Source organism: Pelophylax lessonae (genome assembly GCF_965119305.1).
Source record: "Pelophylax lessonae genome assembly, chromosome: 4".
Taxonomy (NCBI): Eukaryota; Metazoa; Chordata; class Amphibia; order Anura; family Ranidae; genus Pelophylax; species Pelophylax lessonae.
Genome location: NC_138771.1, coordinates 600,063,607 through 600,086,396, shown reverse-complemented (window position 1 = coordinate 600,086,396; position 22,790 = coordinate 600,063,607). Strand labels below are relative to the sequence as shown.

At 45.4% G+C, this 22,790-nt stretch overlaps 1 protein-coding gene across 2 annotated transcripts in view; it reads right to left on the bottom strand.

Moving 5' to 3' along the window:
- DNM2 (dynamin 2) overlaps positions 1 to 22,396 on the bottom strand; it is a 256,519-nt gene extending 234,123 nt beyond the window's left edge. For both annotated transcript variants that reach the window (XM_082254569.1, XM_082254568.1), the window contains exon 1: positions 22,135 to 22,396. In XM_082254569.1, the coding sequence (XP_082110695.1) occupies positions 22,135 to 22,295 (161 nt within the window). In that variant the 5' untranslated portion in view covers positions 22,296 to 22,396. The remainder of the gene's footprint in view (positions 1 to 22,134) is intronic.
- Between the last annotated feature and the right edge of the window lie 394 nt (positions 22,397 to 22,790).

Genomic DNA, 22,790 nt, shown 5'->3' with positions numbered 1-22,790 from the left:
TGTACAGAGTGCAGGAGTAAGGAGTATGTAATGTACACAATGCAGGGGTCGGACTCTGCACCATCCACCCCCCAGCTCTATACACCCCAAATGCCCACCCAGCTCCATACACCCCCCCATCCACCCCAAATGCCCCCAGCAGCTCTATCCACCTCAAATACCCACCCTAGCTCCATCCACCCAAAATGCCCACCCTAGCACTATCTATCCCAAACACCCATCCAACCTCCAAACACTCCAAATGCCCACCCCCCCATCCAGCTCCATTCACCCCATATGCCCACCCCAGCTCCATCCACCCCAAATGCCCCCTTTTGGGGGGCGCAAACAGAAAAATGTAATAGGCATTGCTTTGCGGCAAAAAACACTGTAAAAATTGCGTGACTTTGAGGTCACAAAAGTGTGAAAGGGGCCTTCAGTAATCAAGGTAGAGTGTGCCCCCTTCGAAGCAGAGTGACCAGCGTGCCCCCTTCAATGCAGAGTGACCAGCGTGCCCCCTTTCAATGCAGAGAGACCAGCGTGCCCCCTTTCAATGCAGAGAGACCAGCGCACCCCCTTCAATGCAGAATGACCAGCATGCCCCTTCGATGCAGAATGACCAGCGTGCCTCCTTTCAATGCAGAGTGACCAGCGTGCCCCCTTCAATGCAGAATGATCAGCGTGCCCCCTTCAATGCAGACAGACCAGCGTGCCCCTTTCAATGCAGAGTGACCAGCGCGCCGTGCCCCCATTCAATGCAGAGTGACCAGTGTGCCGTGCCCCCCTTCATGCAGAGAGACCAGCGTGCCCCCTTTCAATGCAGAATGATCAGTGTGCCCCCTTCAATGCAGAATGACCAGCGTGACCCCTTTCAATGCAGAATAACCAGCGTGACCCTTTCAATGCAGAATAACCAGCGTCACCCCTTTTAATGCAGAATGACCAGCGTGACCCCTTTCAATGCAGAATAACCAGCGTGCCCCCTTTCAATGCAGAATAACCAGCGTGCCCCCTTTCAATGCAGAATAACCAGCGTGACCCCTTTTAATGCAGAATGACCAGCGTGGCCCCTTTCAATGCAGAATGACCAGCGTGACCCCTTTCAATGCAGGATAACCAGCGTGACCCCTTTAATGCAGAATGGCCAGCGTGACCCTTTAATGGAGAATAACCAGCGTGACCCCTTTAATGCAGAATGACCAGCGTGCCCCCTTTCAATGCAGAGTGACCAGCATGCCATGCCCCCCTTCAATACAGAGAGACCAGCGTGCCCCCTGTCAATGCAGAATGGCCAGCGTGCCCCCTTTCAATGCAGAATGACCAGCGTGCCCCCTTCAATGCAGAATGACCAGCGTGACCCCTTTCAATGCAGAATAACCAGCGTGACCCCTTTTAATGCAGAATGACCAGCGTGACCCCATTCAATGCAGAATAATCAGCGTGCCCCCTTTCAATGCAGAATGACCAGCGTGCCCCCTTCAATGCAGAATGACCAGCGTGACCCCTTTCAATGCAGAATAACAGCGTGACCCCTTTCAATGCAGAATGACCAGCGTGACCCCTTTTAATGCAGAATGACGAGCGTGACCCCTTTCAATGCAGAATAACCAGCGTGCCCCCTTTCAATGCATAATAACCAGCGTGACCCCTTTCAATGCAGAATAACCAGTGTGACCCCTTTCAATGCAGAATGACCAGCGTGACCCCTTTCAATGCAGAATAACCAGCGTGACCCCTTTCAATGCAGAATAACCAGGGTGACCCCTTTAATGCAGAATAACCAGCGTGACCCCTTTCAATGCAGAATGACCAGCGTAAGTTAAACAGTGTAACAACTCACAAGAGCTTACTGAAATACACTACAATAAGTTAATATTTTTACTTCTACCAACAAAAGAACGTGTTCCCTGGCTCAATAGTACGGTTTACTGAATTCTTAGGAGGATATAGATATTTTGTATATTATTTGATTGACATCTGCATTCAGACGGGACATTTACAATGAAGGACCAGCAGTCCCGACGCGTGACTGCCTAGGGCCCACACACAACCTAGAGGCGAATGCCAACTGCCAGAGACGTGAAGGCTTAAAGTGATTGTAAAGAGATTATATATACATATTCTTTTATAATGACAAAAATGATATCTATGACATGCTATTTAGACTATATAAAACATGAAGACCTTAAGGTAAGATTTCTGAGACTTCACATAAAGTCTTAAATTACTTACAAGTTATCTCAGCTGAAGACAAGCAAATCCTGGAATAATTCAACTGGATGACTTGTGTCTTTCTTCAACCAAACTAATTGTGTAACTATGGAATACAGTTCAACTAACACTACTTCTTAACCACTTAAGCCCCGGAAGATTTTACCCCCTTCCTGACCAGGGCCTATTTTGCGATTCGGCACTGCGTGACTTTAACGGACAATTGCGCGGTCGTGCGACGCTGTACCCAAACGAATTTGACGTCCTTTTTTTCCCACAAACAGAGCTTTCTTTTGGTGGTATTTGATCACCTGTGCGATTTTTTGATCACGCGCTATAAACCAAAAAAAAAAAGGAGCATCAATTTTGCAAAAATAACAATGTTTTTCACATTTTTTATATGAAATTAAACCCCCCCCCCCCCAAAAAAAAAAAAAAAAAAAACCGCAAAAAGCTTATTTTGATTGGTTTGCGCAAAAGTTATCGCGTTTACTAACAAAGGGAAAGATTTTTGTAATTTTTTAATTTTTTTTTTAAAGCATAATGGCGGCGATCTGAGATTTCTTTTGCGGTACTGCGACATTGCGGCGGACAGATCGGACCCTTGACTGACATTTTTGGGGTTACCAGTGACATTTCTACAGTAATCAGTGCTATACATATGCACTGTTACTGTAAAATGACACTGGCAGTGAAGGGGTTAACTTTTGCGAGAGAGGGGTTGTGTGTGACCCTAGGGGCGTGATTCTAACTGATTGGCTGTGGCTTGAGGTGTATGAACAGTGATCAACGGTCCTACATAGTAGAACCGTATGATCACCATTCATACACAGGGGAGAATGACAGGCGGCTTGTTTACATTAGCCGCCTGCCTTTCTCCCTCTCCACCGACGATCGCCGAGTGACCGGCGGACATCGGGTCCGCCCGGTCACACGCGCGGGGGGGGGGGGATTCCGTGACCACTCGGGGGCGTGCGCTCGCTCGCTCCCTAGACCCTCACAGGCTAGCGACGTAGTACTACGTCGCTCTGCCTGTGAGGGGCTGACCGCCGCAGTAAATAGGCGTACAGCGGTCGGCAAGTGGTTAAAACAAGGAGGAATATGTATTTCTGCCACTAGCGGACACTGCAGGGGAAAAGCTTCTCCAGTTTCGTTTGCTTGTGAGCACCATCTTGTTCCCCCTGGGTGATTGTTGGGATAGAGTAGATGGTAGTTTGTTCGGTTTTCTCAGGCCTTGACAGCAAGAGGATAAAAAATTGTCTGACAAATGTATTTTATCTTTATAATCTTTAATTGATTTCTATAAACATTCTCCACCAACTCAATAAAAAGAATTTTCCAAAAAAAAAAAAAAAAACAAACATTCTCCACCAACACTGCATAATGTTTACCTATAGTCTGGTCAATAAATTGGTCGCTTTTCCTCCTCTCAATAAAATGGCGAGACCAACATCTAGAGTTTGAAAACATTTCCACAGTGCAATTTCTGCTGAGATCAAAGCTACAATTTGCAAATATTGTGAGAAGAAACCTTTTCCAAATGCTACATGGATGACAAAAGCACATCCTGGCATGACGGAGGTGCCATAAAGCCACAAAAAAACAAACGCATATGAAATGAGGAAAGTGACAGGAGCTTTTTCCTCTAGCATTCTCCTTACAGAAACACTGGATCACCACAAAGTGTTTCTTCACCAGCAGCATCATTATCGATTAAGAAAGTATTACAAACCATGGCCCCCAAAAATACACAATCCCTTCATTTATAGAGAACCCACCACCTGAAAACCAGGGGAACATTATTCAAGCTCTTCCAAGAGAAATATATGCTTTTGGATCAGCATTATCAATAACTGAAAATGCATACGGGCAGAAAGCTTTAAATATTTTAGGAGAAAGGGGGGTGGTTACCTGTTCTGTATAGTTGAACAGTTCTTACCATATACAGTCCTTGTTATCACATTTGTAATATAAAATTAAAAATTTAAAAAGTTTAGTATACTTTTAATAAACTTTATTTTTATTTCAAGCATAATCCTTTAATATACACTGCTTTTCAGCTTCCCAGTGTACTAAGATGACTTGCAATGTATAAAAACTTTAGGGTCCTTTCACACGGGCTTTCCACCCAGCGGACTCAGTTTTGCTCAGCGAGGATCGATCCGCTGTGAGTAGGCGGATGACAACGCCGTCTCTTCTTAACTTGCAGAGACAGAGCTGTCAGATCCCTGCTCCCCTCTATGGGAGATCGGATGAAAATGGACCTCCTGTCTGTTTTCATCCGATCCTCTAGGCAGATGGAAAAATAGGGTTTCCACCCGACTGGATTTCACAGACCACATTGGATCGGGGAGCAGAGGGTGTCAGCAGACATGTCAGAGGTACATGGAGCATCCAATCAGGTCCACCTGAAAAAAACTGACAGGCGGATCTTATCGGAAAGCTTGTGTGAAAGGGGCCTAACACACACATGAACATTTTCCTCAGAACTCAGCTTTAAAATGGAAGTTCAGGCAAGTCCTTAGTAATGCTAAACCTACTCTGTGCCACATTCTTAAACTTAATCTAGCTAACCCTGTAAAGGGGGAAAAAAAAAAAAAAAAAAACACGCTATACTTGCCTATTTTGCAGCCAATCTGGTCCCAGCATCAGCGGTGGCTTCAGGAGGAGAGGCCTCAGACAACGGAAGTCCCATAGCAAGTCTATGGGCGACATTACTTCCCAGGCATTTCACAGCCGTTGGTAGAAAAGACAAAAAAGAAAAAGAGGGGCGCACCGACCTAGTGCATTACCATAAAACCACTTATTCGGTGCGCCCCCCTTTCTTTTTGGTCTTTTCTACCAGTTGGTTCTGGATACCCTTGATCCTGAAGGGGGCAGCAAGACCGCTAGCTCTTTCAACACCGGAGTTTGTAGTGCACCTCTTTTCACTCCATCAGACATCACTCTAACGCAGGAGATTTTGTTTTACTACTTGAAGATTATACAGCCGTTGTCAGTCCTCTCCTACACAGAGCTTCTGGTGCTGGAGACCGGACCGGATATGGTGCTGAAAAGGTAAGCACAGTGGTTTTTGCTTTAGAGGGTTAGATAGATTAGGTTTAGAATGTGGCACAGAGCAGGTTTAAGCCCCTTACACAACTTGTGCGACTTGTCATGCGATTTGGGACTGCAAAATTGCATGACAAGTTGTTCATTATTTCCAATGAACCCCATTCACATTGGGATTTCCAATGAACCCCATTCGCACCAATTTCAAAGTAGTCCCTGCACTACTTTTGGCATGATTTTGATGCATTTTGAGGAAAAGACATAAGCACAGTCAAGCTCACATCAAAATCGCGGCAAAATCACGGCAACAAAGTCGCGGTAAAGTTGTGAGACTTTGAAGTCGCACAAGTGTGAAAGGGGCCTTAGCATTCGTTTTGCCTGGACTTATCTTTTAAAAATTAAGCACAGGCAGAATGAACCCTTCCGGGAGGAGATGAAAACGCTGGAGTGGTGCTTCAACACTATTAAGCAGAAAGTAAAACTGGAATAAGTTGTTCTGTCTGTCAGTAACAAGGATTAATTTTTAAGTGCCACAATGAAAAGCTGACTTTAAAAAGAATCCGGTCATAATTTCTAGTAAACATTCTGAAGGCTGAGCAGAGAGATACAGTATACAGATTCACTGTGAAAACTGATAAAGATGAACCTTGAGGTCACATGGTCCAGTCACATCTGACCGATTAATATAAACCAGTGATATGCAAACGGTGGCCCTCCAATGTTGCAAAACTACAAGTCCAATGAGGCATAGCAAGAGTGACAGCCACAAGCATGACACCCAGAGTCAGAGGCATGATGGGACTTGTAGTTTTACAATAGCTGGAGGGCCACAGTTTGCATATCCCTGATACAAACAGATACTTTCCTTGGTTTTACTTCTTATCCAAACAGCTCATTTTCTTATGCTGGCAATGTTCATAAACCAGCTCATATAAAATGTAATGAGGGAGACAGTCATAATATTCCCACTTATCAAGGTAAAGTATTACACATAATCAGGTGACCTAGAAGGAATCCCCAGAACCCAATACTAATCTATAGGAATGCGAGTCATTGTTTAAAAATAGCCTTCATAAAATGCTACATTTCCTGGTGTGTTATCTGTATTCATCAGGTGTGTCAGGCTGTGCTGGAGAAGTTCTACCTGTACTACACAATCCTACAAAAGATTTCTGTAATTATATATGTGGACAAAGACACACCCACTGTACAGAGAATGGGGCAGAAATGCCTGAGACATAATCTAAAGCCTGGTACATACAAAGGGAAGATTGCCCTGGGACTTTAGATGAGGTGAACACACGTGGCCACTAAATGAAGCCTGGTACACACTACTTTATTTTTCCCTGTACAACTCAGCAGGTTAAACAAAAAACAGTCATCTCTGGTTGGAGCCAATGTACTGACGTTAGTACAGCGATCCCCCTCCCCCCCTGCTGAGCTGTTGTGTACTGACAGGGGGATGCGCCCCCCCAACCAGAACACTCCGATCCGCACTCTCCACCATTGGCTGGTGTGCTGATCTGAAGTCGGTCGGCTGCTGGTTCTCCAGCATGCTTGGCAGGCTTCCGTCAGACAGGAGGCCATACACACGGGTTAAATGTCCGCTGATAGATATATATATATATATATCCAGGTAACCCGTGTGTACGGGGCTTAAGTGTCGGTTCACACATGTGATGGAGGAACCCTGCAAATCCACTGTGGGTTCCCACATCGCGCTCGCACTTTACACTGCCATATGCGAATCGCTGGGGGTGTCAATACAAAGTTAACGACTCCCCCTGATCAGTTTGCATATCAGTGTGAACTGTCAGTTTGGATAGGAATCAGAACACCCATGTGATCTGATTCTGGAGCGGACAAAAAAAAAAAAAAAAAAAAGTCCTATGCGACTTTGGCCCGAATGGGATGCAAATTCAGCCAATCTGTATGGCTGAATTCACAGTGCACAGACATTGCATGTGATATGCAGTGCGGTGCGAATCACATACGATGTCTGACATTGCATATGTGTGAAACGGCACTGAGACTCTAAGATGATGATCCGACAGAGGGGGCAGCCAATCAACTCTTAGCTTTCCATTTTAAAGCCCAAGACCCCTTTCACACAACCGTTTCAATCAGGTTTGCCTGTCAGTTTTTCAGGCAGACCTGATCAGACCCCCTCTATTCACCCCTATGGACCAGCGAGTGTAACCCACCTACCTCTGGTCCGATCTGTTAAAAAAGAATTGCCTAGGCAGATGAGATTGGAGGTAGTCAGGTGTAAACAGACAGCAGAGTCTATTTCCGCCCAGCCACCCATAGAGCAGAGGGCTTGGTCTATAACCACTCTGAATAAACTGAGCAGACAATTGTCATCTGCCTGCTCAGCCGGGATCTGTGTGTGGATCCCTTGCTAATCAGAATGGAGTCTCTCAGAAAGGGGGCGTTACAGCATAAAAAACAAAAAAACAAAAAAAAACACAAGAATCAACACAATGGACATTAAAGTTAAAAGGCCATGTCTTTCAGCTCGGTGAAATCCTTTCCATCAATAACCCCCAACCATCTTCCAGTGCTGTGGGGGTTAATAGAACTGTGGAGCAAATCAGACTTTCATCAAGAGTGCCCAACTATACCCACCCTGCGCCTCCATTCCATACTACAGCTTCTCTGAATGGAGGAGGTGGACCTTTCAATCATACGCCTGTCCTTTATTCATAGTTCAGGTTTCATTCATACAAGCTATAGTACCTGCTGCTATGAACGGAGGAGTTTGGTGGAAAAGGCAGGCACTCTTGATGAGGGTCAGTGAAAGCTCCTCAGTTCTCTGAACCCCTGCTGCATCAAATGATTTGGCAGAAGAGGAAGATTACTACTATAAAATTTCCATAACCATACCATAAGACGTCCGCTGTCACTTTATTACCTGAGAAATTCCTCCTCTGTGCCCCTCTCTGACCAGATTTAACTTTGCTACGTAAACCTGGCTTTCCCTGACTTCATGGCCAAGCCATTTCAACTACCATTCCAGTACCTAATGGGCTGCCTCAGTTTTCAGTACAGACATTCTCACTGGAGCAGCGGGTGGCAGTTAGTGGATCTTAAAGCAAGCTGAGCTCCACCCAAAAGGGGAAGAGCTCCACTATTTGCCTCCTCCCCCCTGCGCTGTCACTTTTGGCACCTTTAGGGGGGCTGAGCAGGTACCTGCTCCCACAACCAGGTGACTTTCGCCACAGTGAACTCAGCCGGAAGATCAGCCCCCTCTTCCTTCCCCTGCTGCTGGGCCATTAAAACTGCACGCTTTGTGCATGCGCAGTAGGCTACCGGTTGTAAAGCTGCAAAATGGCAGCTGGAGCATCCGAGAGCTGACTGGATTTGTGGACAAGTAAGTTTCCTAATATTAAAGTCTGCAGCTACAGTATTTGTAGCTGCTGTCAATTCTTTCTGAAAGAGCCTGGAGCTCCAATTTAGTCTTCAAACAAACAATATAAAAAAAAAAAAAAAAAAAAAAAAAAAAAAAAAAAAAAAAAAAAAAAAACACCACACGAAACCTTTCGGGTTAACCACTTCCTGTCAGCGTAATGTACATATGCATTGAATGTGACGGTTATATGGTTTAGCTGGCTCCACTCTTCTGTGCTGAGCAGAAGCCCACAGAGCTCTCAGCACAGCGACAACTCACCAACACCTCCCAGTCACCATTTATAATCAGAAGCCTATAGGTGGGGCATCCCATCATGTGACCATTGCAAAAGCCAAAACCACAGCGATCACATGATCAGGACCTTTGCCTCAGTTCTTTTAGAAACCACTAAGAGGTTAATGAAGGTAAGAACAGGCCTAGATTCTATTTTTAAAGTGACATTTTATACAATTCTATTCAAGTATGTATTCTTAACTCAGAATTTCCTTTGCTTCCCCTAAGCCTCCTCCAAATCTCCAACTTTGTTTTTTTTCTTTCCTCTGCTGCTGTGATTTTCCTGTTAGTGGGCGATGTTAATTCGCCATGGAACCTCTATATGTAGAACCTCTATATGTAGAACATAGACACCCTATATAGCTCAAGGAGACTGCCTGCAGGAATGCTATGGTGTCACACACAAGAGGAGGGAGGAGCTGGAGGGAGACCCCAGAAGAAGAAGAGGTTTGGGGCCACTTTGTGCATTGCACAGCACAGGTAAGTAGATTTTTTTTTTTCCCTCTAGAATATAAAATAAGGGAAGAGGAGATACACACAGTATCTCACAAAAAAAAAGTGAGTACACCCCTCACATTTTGTAAATATTTTATTAGATCTTTTCCTGTGACAACTGAAGAAATGACACTTTGCTACAATGTAAAGTAGAGTGGTACAGCTTGTATAACAGTGTAAATTTGCTGTCCCCTCAAAATAACTCAACACACAGCCATTAATGTCCGAACTGCTGGCAACAAAAGTGAGAACACCCCTAGGTGAAAATGTCCAAATTGGGCCCAATTAGCCATTTTCCCTCCCCGCTATCATGTGACCTATTAGTGTTACAAGGTCTCAGGTGTGAATGAGGAGCAGGTGTGTTAGATTTGGTGTTATTGCTCTCACTCTCTCATACTGGTCACTGGAAGAACATGGCACCTCATGGCAAAGAACTGAGGATCTGGAAAAATAATTGTTGTTCTACATAAAGATGGCCTAGGCTACAAGAAGATTGCCAAGACCTAGAAACTGAGCTACAGCATGGTGGCCAAGACCATACAGTGGTTTTAAACAGGACAGATTCCACTCAGAACAGGCCTCGCCATGGTTGACCATAGCAGTTGAGTGCATGTGCTCAGCGTCATATCCAGGGGTTGTCTTTGGGAAATAGACGTATAAGTGCTGCCAGCATTGCTGCAGAGGTTGAAAGGGTGGGGGGGGGGGGGGGGGTCAGCCTGTCAGTTATCAGACTTTACACTGCATCAAATTGGTCTGCATTTACACTTAGAGGTGTACTCATTTTTTTGTTGGCAGCAGTTTAGACATGAATGGCTGTGTGTGGAGTTATTTTCTGTTATACAAGCTGTACACTCACTACTTTACATTGTGTATATATATATATATATATATATATATATATATATATATATATATACATATATATATACATCCCTTGTTCGGACATGAGCAGGTGCCAGGAAACTTGTACAGCCTGCTCCTACCATCCAAGGGGATCTGAAGACTAATACAAGTACTTCCAGCACTTCTAGGTGTTTGCATTTCAGCACTGCTGCTACCTCTCTATATCATTCTAGGCCAAGTTCCCTTTACCACACTTCCAGTACAGAACTGCACAGTCATAACTCACAGCATGTATAGGTTTCTAAATTTAAGGCTTGGTCAATCAAGCCTTTCAACTTCAGAGGACTGTAGAGAGAAGAAGAAGAAGAAGAAGAAGAAAAAAAAAAAAAAAAAAAAAAAAGAAGAAGGAAGAAGGGGAGAAGTACACACAGCATTTTCAGAATATTGTCAGTGATGTGCAATGAAGAGTCATTTAAAGAGGTTGTAAACTCATTTAAAAAAAATTTTTTTTTTTTTACAACCTGCAAGAGAAAGACATAATGAGCTAGTATGCTTCGCATACTAGCTCATTATGAAATACTTACCTTAGAACGAGCCCCCGCCGTGCCGCTCTCTTACCTGTATGACGGGCGACATGACATGTCGCCCGTCTTCCGGGATCGCGGCATCCGGTCATCTGATTGGCCGGAGCCTCGGTGACGTCACTCCCGCGCACGCGCACGGGAGCCGACGGTCACGGCACGGGGCTCTGAAGGAACGGCACGATCAGCCGTTCCTTCAGAGCGCATGCGCCAGTGACGTCACTGGCTGCATTAAAGGTAAATATCTCCTAAACGGTGTAAGTTTAGGAGATATTTACAGTACCTATAGGTAAGCCTTATCATAGGCTTACCTATAGGTACAACTTCCTGAGGAGGGTTTACTTCCTCTTTAAGAACGGAGACAGTTCTAGTGACAGGCAGGCTCTATCAATTTGCAGTACACTAATGTAAACACACCCAGTTTCTGCATTATCTTGTCATCCCCCGATATCATACAACATATGCCAGAGAGACACTACAGAAGCAAAAAGGAACACTATGAAAACACATCAGATCTCAATGGGGAAAAATATTGTGCTGGATATCTATACTGATATGGACTGGGTAATGTGTTAGGAATGAAAGGATGCCACATCATTTGATGGAAATTAAAATCAACCTACAGAGGGCTGAATTCAAAGGACATCTCAAAAAACGAAATTGGGGGGGGGGGGGCGCAATTACGGTACTCAGTTTGTATGGCCCCCACGTCTGTAAGCATGTCTGACAACGTCGGGGCATGCTCCTAATAAGACGATGTTGTCCTGGGGTATTTCCTCCCAGATCTGGACCAGGGCATCACTGAGCTCCTGAACAGACTGAGGTGCAACCTGGTGGCGTCAGATGGACCGACATAATGTCCCAGAGGTGTTCTATTGGATTTAGGTCAGAGGAGCTTGGGGGCCATTCATTGGCATCAATTCCTTCATCCTCCAGAAACTGGCTGCATACTTTTGCCACATGAGGCCGGGCATTGTCGTGCACCAGGAGGAACCCAGGACCCACTGCACCGGCGTATGGTCTGACAATGGCTCCAAAGATTTCATCCGAATACCAAATGGCAGTCAGGGTGCCATTGTCTAGCCTGTAGAGGTCTGTGCATTCCTCCATGGATAGGTCTCCCCAGACCATCACCACCAAACTAGTTATTCTGAACAATGTTACAGGCAGTATTTCGTGTTCCACCGCTTCCGAGAACCTTTGACATGTTCTCAGGGTATACCAGCTCTCATCTGAAAAGCACAGGGCACCAGTGGTGGACCTGTCAATTCTGGGGTTCAATGGCAAATGATATTCAAGCTCCACAGTGCCGGGCGGTGATGACAGAGCCCCCTAGAGGATGTTGGGCCCCAGGCCCCCCTCATGAACTATTTCTGATTGTTTGGCCAGAGACCTTCACACCAGTGGCCTGCTGGAGGTCGTTTTGTAGGGCTCTGGCAGTGCTCATCCTGTTCCTCCTTGCACATAGGAGCAGATACCGGTCCTACTGATGGGTTAACAACCTTCTATGGCCCTGTCCAGCTCTCCTAGAGTAACGGTCTCCTGGAATCTCCTCCATGCTCTTGAGACTGATGGGAGACAGCAAATGGCATGTATTGAGGTCCCATCCTGGAGGAGTTAGGCTGCCTGTGCAACCTCTATAGGGTCCAGGTATCACCTCATGCTACCAGTAGTGAGACTGACCCTAGCCAGATGCAAAGCCCTAGACAAATGCAAAGCTAGTTAAGAGTCAAAAAAGATGAGTAGGGGGGTGTAAAACCATTCGGTTTTGGAGGTTGTCTCATTGTTGCCCATCTAGTGCCCCTGTTAATTTCATTAACACCAAAGCAGCTAAATCTGATTAAAAACCTATGAAGGGAAGAAACTGCTAGTTATAAAAATTCACAAAAGCAGCAACTCAGCTGTGGGATAGGCACAGTGAATAGATACAATAACAGAGCTGTGCTAACAAGAAATACATCCATAAACCATACATTTAATAAGAAAAAGGGATGTTCTAAAATGAGAAAGTCCACCAGTGCAAACAGTAAAAAAGAATAAACAAAATATAGTATAAAGTCCAATTGTGATATATCAAAAGCCGTCCCATGAGATTGGAACTCGAAGTGTAGTATAACCTCCACCATAAAAATGGTCTGCTAACCAGCTTGTAAAGACCTCAAAAGGGTCAATAACACCTTCAGGTTATACCCGGCCAGGGCCTTGTCCATCCATGGAAAGAAAAGAATTGGCAAATTCCACCATGCACAAAGTGCACTGAACCTGGAATCAGTAAGCAAGCGCTATTCAATCACAGCTGCAAGCCTTCCTTGGAACTCATAATCGCAAACTCAAGATGTTTTTCCCCAAAAGATATAAAAACCTCACCATATGATAATACCGTATGGAACTTTAATAGTAATCCAAAAGGTTACACTTCCAATAGAAATACCATAAAATTGCATGTATAAACAAACAGCCGGCCAACTATACACAAACGCCGCCCTTCCGAGATCACAGATGCTGGGTGATGTCATCATGTCGCTCAATCCGACGCATTTCATCACAATCTATTGTTGTACCATCCTTTACCCCTGTAAAGCCACAAATAGCATAATCTATAAAGCATGTCTATGGGTAGAACTACACAGCAGCTGGGGTACCAGGCTGTTTTATTCTGTTCAGCTGCACATTCCTATATACACGCAGGACCCCTGATTTTATGACATTTGTTAACATTGTGATGCATTAAAACAACGCATTGCGCCTCCCCTACACAATGAACACCAGCACATTTTAGCCTGCAGGCTGCTGTGAAAGTGCATCAACGAATATTTAGTTCTTGGCTATAGTCTATAAATGCAAGCATACACCACCTTGGGGGGGGGGGGGGGGGGTACTGACCTGCGGCCCTAATACACACACACACACACACGTGCATGCATATGGACATATTTCTCCAGATACAATTTACTGCATTCAGAGAGAAATATCTATACATGAATGCAAGAACAGCCATGTATGATGTATTCTACAATGCATGCCTATAAAGAATTACACAGCCAATGGGGCTCTCATGCACCACAAATACAGCTGCAAATCGTCCCTATATACACCCATGTGCAGAAGACATCCTCATTTTGTTACACTTTGATAAAAGAAATAAATGTGTGATGTATTTTAACAACGCATGTGCATTTTAGCATGTGGACTGGTGTGAAAAAGCACTAATATTTAGGCTCCATTCACACCCGAGCGTATCGTTTCCAGGTGTTTTTTTCTGCAGGTGTTTGGGGCCGGCATTGAAATCTAACGAAAACGCTTGTAATCTGCCAAAAAAGAAGCTCATGTACTTTGAGCTTCAGGCGTTTTGCTTCAGGTGACAAAAAAGCTCATATAGGAACAGGGGCCATTGAAATGAATGGGATTTTGCTTGTTGGGTGTTTTGAGACTTCAGAGATAAGCGTTTCAAGAGCTGAAAAACGCTCAGGTGTGAATAGGGCCTTAGGGCACTTAGCAACTGTCTATAAATAGATGTACACCCCTGGTAAGGAGTCTGTGGTTCCATTACATTTATTGCATTATAGAATACACTATACATGCATAAGGCCCCTTTCACACTAGTGCGACTTGTCCCGCGATTTTGGACTGCAAAATCGCATGACAAGTCGTTTTCCCATTTTCAATAAGCCCCATTCATATCAGTGCGTTTTGAAGTCGCACCGACTTCAAAGTAGTTCCTGCACTACTTTGGCACGATTTTAATGCGTTTTGAGGTATATAGCCCTGAGCCATTGCTCAAAATCGCGTCACATAAGTGTGAAAGGGGCTTAACACAATGGTACCTCCTGTATGTGCATTTTTCTGAAAACAATTTATTCTATAATGCATATTTATGGGCAGAACTCTGCAGTGACAGGGGCTCTTGGGTGCTTTTTACTCTGTATGGCCATATGCCCCCCCCCCCCCCCCCATATGTGCCATGTGCAGGAGCCCTAATTTAGTGACACTGATAAAGTAAAAGAAAGAAAAAAAAAAAGTGAACAGCGTGATGCATTGTAATAACACATTGCACTGACCCCCCAACACAAGATAGACCAGCACAAAAGCATTTTAGCATGCATGGTGGTATGAATGAGCACCACCTGTAATATTTAGAGCATTCAGCTGTCTTTATTAATGTGTACACCCCTGGGGCCGAATCTGTGGCCCTTTTCCTTATTGCCTTCTAGAGCAGTGGTTCTCAAATCCGGTCCTCAGGACCCACTAACAGGCCAGATTTTAAGTATTACCTTGGGGGATGCAGACTAGAATACTGCAATCACTGAGAAGCAAATGAGATCACCTGTGATGTAATTTAGTTATCTTGCAAAGCTGGCCTGTTGGTGGGTCCCGAGGACCGGATTTGAGAACCACTGTTCTAGAGTATATTACACACGCTGGTAGTTGCAGATACACGTGCATGCAAAAAGGGACATATTTCTCCAAACAGTTTATTATGTAATGCATATCTAAGCATACAGTTGTGCTCAAAAGTTTGCACATCCTGGCAGAAATTGTGCTTTAATTTAAGGATAGTGATCATATGAAAACATTTGTCACAGTTCAGCTAAAATCATACAGAAATCACCCAAATGGCCCTGATCAAAAAAAGTTTCCATCCCCTGGAATGTTTGGCCTTGGTAGAGTACTACAGACACAAAGTAACACACACAGGATAAAATGGCAATTAAAAAGGTTATCATCCAACATATGTGGCTTTAAACTGCAATTAGTATTTAAAAACGAGGTTTTGTTCCCCAAGCCACTTCGTTATCAATTTTTCCTTATGGCAAATTGCTCCATCATGCTGGAAAAGGCATTGTTCCTCGCCAAGCTGTTTTTAGATGATTGGGGGGAAGTTGCTCTCGGAGGATGTTTTTGTACCATTCCTTATTCATGGCTGTGTTATTAAGCAAAACTGAGAAAACCCACTCACTTGGCGGAGAAGCAACCCCACACATGAATGGTCTCAGGGTACTTTACCGTTGGCATGACAGAACTGATGGTCCCTCTTCTCTGTCTGGACAAGGCTTTTTCTCCCAATGCCCCAAACAATCAGAAAGGAGATTCAGAGAAAATTACTTTAGCAATCCAATCCCTGTACCTTTGCAGAATATCAGTCTGTCCCTGATGTTTTCCCTGGAGAGAAGTGGCTTCCTTGCTGCCCTTCTTGACACCAGGCCAACCTCCAAAAGTCTATGCATCACTGTGCGTGCTGATGGACTCACCTCTGCCTGCTGCCATTCCTGAGCAAGATCTGCACTGGTGGTGCCCCGATCCCGCAGCTGAATCAACTGTAGGAGACGGTCCTGGCGCTTGCCGAGCTTTCTTGGGTGCCCTGAAGCCTTCTTCACAAATGCAGTGGAAATGTTTCAATCAATTGCAATTCATCTGATCACTATAACAATCTGGGAGTATATACAAATTGCCATCATAAACAGGCAGCAGACTGTGTAAAAGAATGTTCGTGTCATTCTGAAAACTTTTGGCCACGGCTGTAGTTCTCAACGGCTGATGAGCGCCCTCGAAGTTCATTGATGTTTCCTCCAGCTTTCTAACAGAAAGCCGGCATAGAGGTACAGGCAGAAAGCTGCAGTAGCCTAAAATTGTACTTGCGTCCCCTGATGACCACCGTAAACGTCACAGCTAGAGCAATAATTCTAGGGCCAGACCTCCTGTGTAACTCGGAATTGGTAACCTGTTAGGCCCCTTTCATATGGGGAGGACTCAATTTACATCAGCAGGGGATTTGACCGTTGACCAGAGCAGAGCAGGCAGATGGCAGGTCCGTGTCCGCTCAGTATCTGCAGAGCAGACACAGCTCACTCTGAGCAGACTCTATGGGTGGTTGTTACCTGATCGCCTTCCAATCCGATCCGCCTAGACTGAGGAGAACAGTTCCCCTTCCATTTATTTTTAGCGGGCTGGATTGGATGGAGGCGGGTATAAACAGACATCATTTACACCCACACGGCCATAGGGGTGAATGGATCATCCGACCAGGTATGAAACACAGGCGGACCCGATCAAACCCTTTGTGTGAAAGGTTGCCTATGGATAATTTAACATACCGTAATGTGTCCCTGTTCCACAGGTGTGTGCAATTTTAAAGCGTGACATGTTTGGTATCCATTTACTTGGCGTAACATCTCGCCGTGACAAGATCATCAGAAGTGGGAGCATGTACCTGTCAAAACTAGGTACCCCCCCCCCCCCAAAAAAAAAAAAAAAAAAAGGTGGGGAGGGGCAGATAAGCAGAGCTTTCCCTATTGAGTGGAGCTCTGCTTTAAATTGATATTACTTAAAAAGTTGAATACAACTCTATTTTAAAAACATAAATATATTTTTTAAATGTGCCGTTTCGGCTTAGTGCATCCTGAATTTTCGGTACTGGAATTCTCATTCCATTCATTGCACCACTAGTAACTGATGGGAGAAATAAAATATTTAATTATTAGCCGAAGACAGGATAGGCCTTCCTGAAAAAGACGAGTTTTCATGGATTGCCCACCTAAGAGTGGAAAGTGTAGGAGATAGCCAGACAGATTGGGGTAGCAGGTTCCAAAGGATGGGAGAGGCTCTAGAGAAGTCCTGGAGACAAGCATGTGAGGAGGAGACAAGGGTGCTAGAGAGGAGGAGGTGAGAGGACAGTAGAGGAAGGTTTGAGTGATATTTGGAGACAAAACTGATGATGTAGCTAGTGGCAAATGGCTTTGTAGATTGAGGCCCCGTTCACACAGGGGCGATCCGACTTGGGGGGGCAACCTCCGAGGTCGCGGTGCGAGCAGCGCGCCGCGACCTCGGACCCTGCCGGCACGGACTTCATAACATTGAAGTCTATGACCGTCGCTCCTGGTCGCCCCAAAGAAGCTCCGGACCCTTTTTCTAAGTCGGAGCGACTTGTGTGGCTCCTATTAGAACGCGTCCGCAGCTTCCCTATGGAAGGCGACCTACGGCGACCTGTGAGGCGACCAGGTCGCCCCAGTGTGAACGGGGACTGAGGTTAATATTTTGAATTTTGTTAGGCAATGGGAAGCCAGTGGAGGGATTGGCAGAGCAGAGTGGCAGACACTGAGCGGTTGGTGAGGTGGAGGAGTCTGGCAGCAGCATTTATGATAGACTGAAGAGGGGAAGGGGGATAGCCTGCCAAGGAGGTAGGCCTCAACAATAATCAAGGTGAGAAATAACAAGGGAGTGAATAAGTTGCTTATGCCTAATATACACGGACCAAATGTCAGGACACATTTTTATTGAACCAGCTGGCATTTGGCCCGTGTGTGGGTCAGCTGGTCCAACAGAAGCTGCTCTCAGATGAGCATGCTGGAAAACCAGCAGCCAACCAGCTCCTTCTATCAAATCATACCAAAATATTAGCAAACTTCTAAACTGCCAAAAATAGTAGAATGGGTAGAGGAAATGCAATATCTGCAGAGAATGAAGGAATTGACTGCAATGTTAGGCGATCATTATGAAAAATTCCATGCAGTGCGGTCCCTGTGGATATTTTTCTGTGCATCCTTGGAGATTAGGGAACAGATTGAAGTGGTTTATGTTGCACAAAAAAGTAATGGAGGGAGGGGGGGGGGGATAATTCCCCCCCCTTTTTTTTTTCTTTTCAGGCAAGTGTTTTAGGACTCCTCAGTATATGAGGATTATAAGTATCAAGACAGTACCGGCATCATATTAAGGTCTGGTTGAACTATAGCCTGTAAAATTAAATGGGGGGGGGGGGGAATCTGCACCTATAAGATTATGTAAACGGTGTGTAAATTTCTATGTAAAACTTAATAAAATTATAATTTGTAAAACATAACTGCTCAGCGGGGGAGATTGCCGTACTGACATGGGATTATTAGTACAGCGGCTCCAAACAAGGATGGGATGAACGGGGGAGGGGGGAGTTTCGTATCTTGGAGATTTTACGGAGGTGAAGTCTGCATAATTTGGACTTTGTGTGACAAAAAAAATAACTAAATAAAATTGCAACACCCATCATTTTATTCACCAGAAAAAAAAAAAAAAAAAAAGGCAATATCTAATATTTGAGGGAAGGGGGGGGGGGGAGGGGAGTGTCGGGGGAATTTCCTAGCAAAAAAAAAAAGAAAATTCAGATTTTTACATGTATGACAGAAATGTCCAGGAAGGGGGGGGGGGGGGGAGTGATTCAAATTTCCACACTATGATATAAATACTAATTCAATCGGCATCATGCTAACTTTGTAGGTGGGAGGCAGTAAGAAATGCAAATCACCAACTTTTTTTTGACTGCCCATGTAAAAGGAGTCTAATGCTGGCCATACACTATACTAAAAATCAGACATAATTCATTCATTTGGACAGTTAGTTCATTATTCGGCCAGTTAATGGGCACAAAAAAAATCGGTAATCGGTTGTGACATTTTGAGCCAAACAAAGTTTGTAAATTTTCCGAAAACTAACGATAATTTGAAAGTTTAATGCATTTCTCGTCCAAACTGTTTGCAGTAGATATGTGTGAAAAAAAAATGAACAAATGAATTCATGTCCATTGAACGGTTTATCGGTCCTTACATGATGGCATGATCGTCTGCTCTCACGGCTCAGCATTCATTTTTTGAAAAGGAGTATACGAAAAACCTTGAAACTCATTTTCGAAAAACGAACACTTGGCCGTGAGAGAAGACGATTGTGCCATCATGAAACGACCGATAAATCGTTCAATGGACATAAACAAACCCGCTTTGGTTTATTTTGTCACATATCTAGTGCAAACAGTTTGGCCGAGAAACACATTAACTTTTCAATTTATCGTTCGTTAGAAAAATTTCAAAACTTGTCCTGTGTTTATTTGGCTCAAAAAAAGTCACAACCGATTAACGATTAGTGCCCATTAAGTGCCAGTTCACACATATGCAAACCTTGCAAATCCACTGCGGGTTCCCGCATCGCATTCAATGCGCAGGCAGTTCACACTGCCATATGCAAATCTCTGGGAGTGTCAATACAAAGTTAACGACACCCCCAGATCAGTTTGCATTTCGATGTGCAAACTGTCAGTTCGGACATAAATCGGATTGCATTGGTGCGAGCCACCATGCGATCAAATTCTACTGGTCCTGTGCGAGTTCAGTCCGAATCCGATGCGAATTCAGCCATACAATCTGTATCACTTTAGTGTGAGCCGGGGCTAAATCAGAGTTCCACCCATAAATGGAACTTTGCTGATCTGCTTCCTCCCCCCACTTCTGATGACACATTTGCCACTTTTCAGGCTAAGTTCACATGTAGGCATTTTCCTGCTCAAGGATCAGCTCAAAAAGCGCCCAACAAGACAAATCCTATTCATTTCAATGGCCCCTGTTCACATCTGAGCGTTTTGACATTTTAAGGCAAAACGCCCAAAAAAGTACATGAGCTTCTTTTTTGGGCAGATTGCAGGCGTTTTTATTTTTTTCCATTGGCACTTGTCAACTAAAAACGCCTGAAAAATGCCCATAAAAACACCTAAAAAAAAAGCCTGTAAATAGCAACGCCAAGATGTGAACGTAGCCTCAGGGGGGATAGGTACCCTTCCCCACTTCCAGGAGACAGTGTTGCAGCACCGTCCGTCCCTTGGATGTTCAGCCCCTCCCCCCCCCCCCCCCCCATCTCCTTCCTCCGCCGCAGGGCCAGTTAGAAAGAACAGCGTGCTTCGCACACGCGCAGCAGGGATCGGCTGTGCCGGTTTCCCTTATGAATGGCGCCGGCAGCCAATCCGAAAAACGCCTGAGGTGCCAACATTGCGAGCACCCTGGACAGGTAAGGGTCTATATATTAAAAATCAGCAGTTACCCCCCCAGAAAGAAATCCTAACTAAGTGCCGGTTCACACTTGTGCGATGCGGGAAGGCTGCGAATTCGCAGCCTGTTCCCGCATCGCAAACGCACATCTGGCAGTTCACACTGCCATATGCGATATGCTGGGGGTGTCAAATGTTAACGACACCCCCAGTTTGATCGCATATCGCAGTGCAATCTGACAGGCCGCACAAGTGTGAACCACTGTGTGATCCGATTCTGATGCGGCTGAAAAAAAAAAAAAAAAAAAAAAAAGGGTCCTGTGCGTGTTTGGTGCGGATACAGTGCGAATTCAGCCATACAAAGTGTATGGCTGAATTCGCATCTGCACAGGAGATCGCATGTAATGAAGGAGCAGTGCGCTCCGAATTACATGCGATCTCGCAAGCCGCACAAATGTAAACCAGCACTTATGCAATCACAGACATCACATATAATTCGGAGCGCACTGCTCCTAAAATCACATGCGATGTCATGTGCGGTGCAAATTCAGCCATATAAAAAGTTTATATGGCTGAATTCGCACCGCAATCGCAGTGAACTCGCACAGGACCCTTTTTTTGGTCCGCAGCAGAATCGGATTGCATGATGGTTCACACAAGTGCGATCCGATTCCTGCGCGAACTGTCAGATCGCACTGCGATATGCATTTGCAACTGGGGGTGTCGTTAACTTTTAATTGACACCCCCTGAGCATCGCATACTGCAGTGTGAACTGCCTGTGCTGCAGATGCGATGCGGGAACACGCAGTATATTCGCAGTGTTCCCGCACCTCAATATTGTGAACCGGCACTAACTGGCTGAAAAACAAACGATCGATCCAAATGACGGAGTTTTGAATGATTTTTCAGTATAGCGCATGGCCAGCATTACTCTGTACGCCCGCGTGCAAAGAGCGCCAACGCTTCCATCACGCCTACGTACTGCAGTGCGTTGTGACGCGGTTGCGCCATGCCTGCGTTGATCCGCCACCCACATCACCACAGTGTTTCGGAAGGAAACAAGTGCTTTCTATGTGCCGTGGCATTGGTCCACGCAGGACAGGACGGTCGCTTAGTCCTTGGGGTGTCACAAGATGTCAGGTAAAACATAAAGAGCTCCAATATGGAAAGTATAATATAAAGCCACTTGTTGGCACACACCATATGTGTAATATACATGATATGAATGCTGTATCCCCTCCCTCTAGTATCTATATACACAGGCCCCGAGTCCCTGGTGTCACAGAGCCACCCCCCCCGTCACCCTGGAGACCTCTCAGGGGGAAGACAAGCCGCGCTGCGCCTCTGTCAGCAGAACTAGCGTAGCCCCGTGACGTCACTCATTGAACAGCCTGAGGGAGAAAACTAAGCAAAGTGCGCAAAGTCCTTCTGTGAATACCAAAAAGCGACTAAGAGCGGCACAGAAGCGAACCCCCCCTGGGCGGCCGAGGTCCAGTCCGGGAAAACTTACCGGCCTACGAAGTTCTCGAGCACGGAGCTTTTGCCGGCGCTCTGTCCCCCCACCACGGCTATCTGCGGCAGGTCGAGGTTACACGACTGGCCTATGGAGCTGAAGGCGTCCTGGAGCTTATTGACGAGAGGAATGAGATCCTCCATCCCCCGGTTCCCCATGGTGGCTTCTCGCTCTCTCCGCAGCTAGCTCTCCCCCGTTACCGCTCAGCTTCCTCTGCCATCCACTCAACCCAACGGCCGCCACCCGGCATGCTCCATTGGTTGCGAGTGCCGTCAATTATACAACACAGGCCTGTGATTGGTGCTGGCTTCCGCGACGTCATCGCAAAGGAAGGGCGGTGAAGCCGAGAGGCTGGGCTAGGAGGGAAGGGCAGGTTTTTCAACTTTGATTGCTTAGCAATTTGATGTCCGTCAGGGGAGGGGCGAAGCTTATTGGTCGACCTGTCCTATCACCCACCCCTACTCACATGATTTTGCAGACACCCGGAAATAGGGAGTGAGCGAGCCATACAGCTGGCCGGAAACTACATCTCCCAGCATTCCCTGTCAGAGAAAAGCCTGGACAGGGTTGTTGGTACTTGTAGTTCTATTCCACTTGGTTTCTGCATAGGCGAAAGTAGTACAGCACAACTTTTTATAAAGTTAAATTTTGAG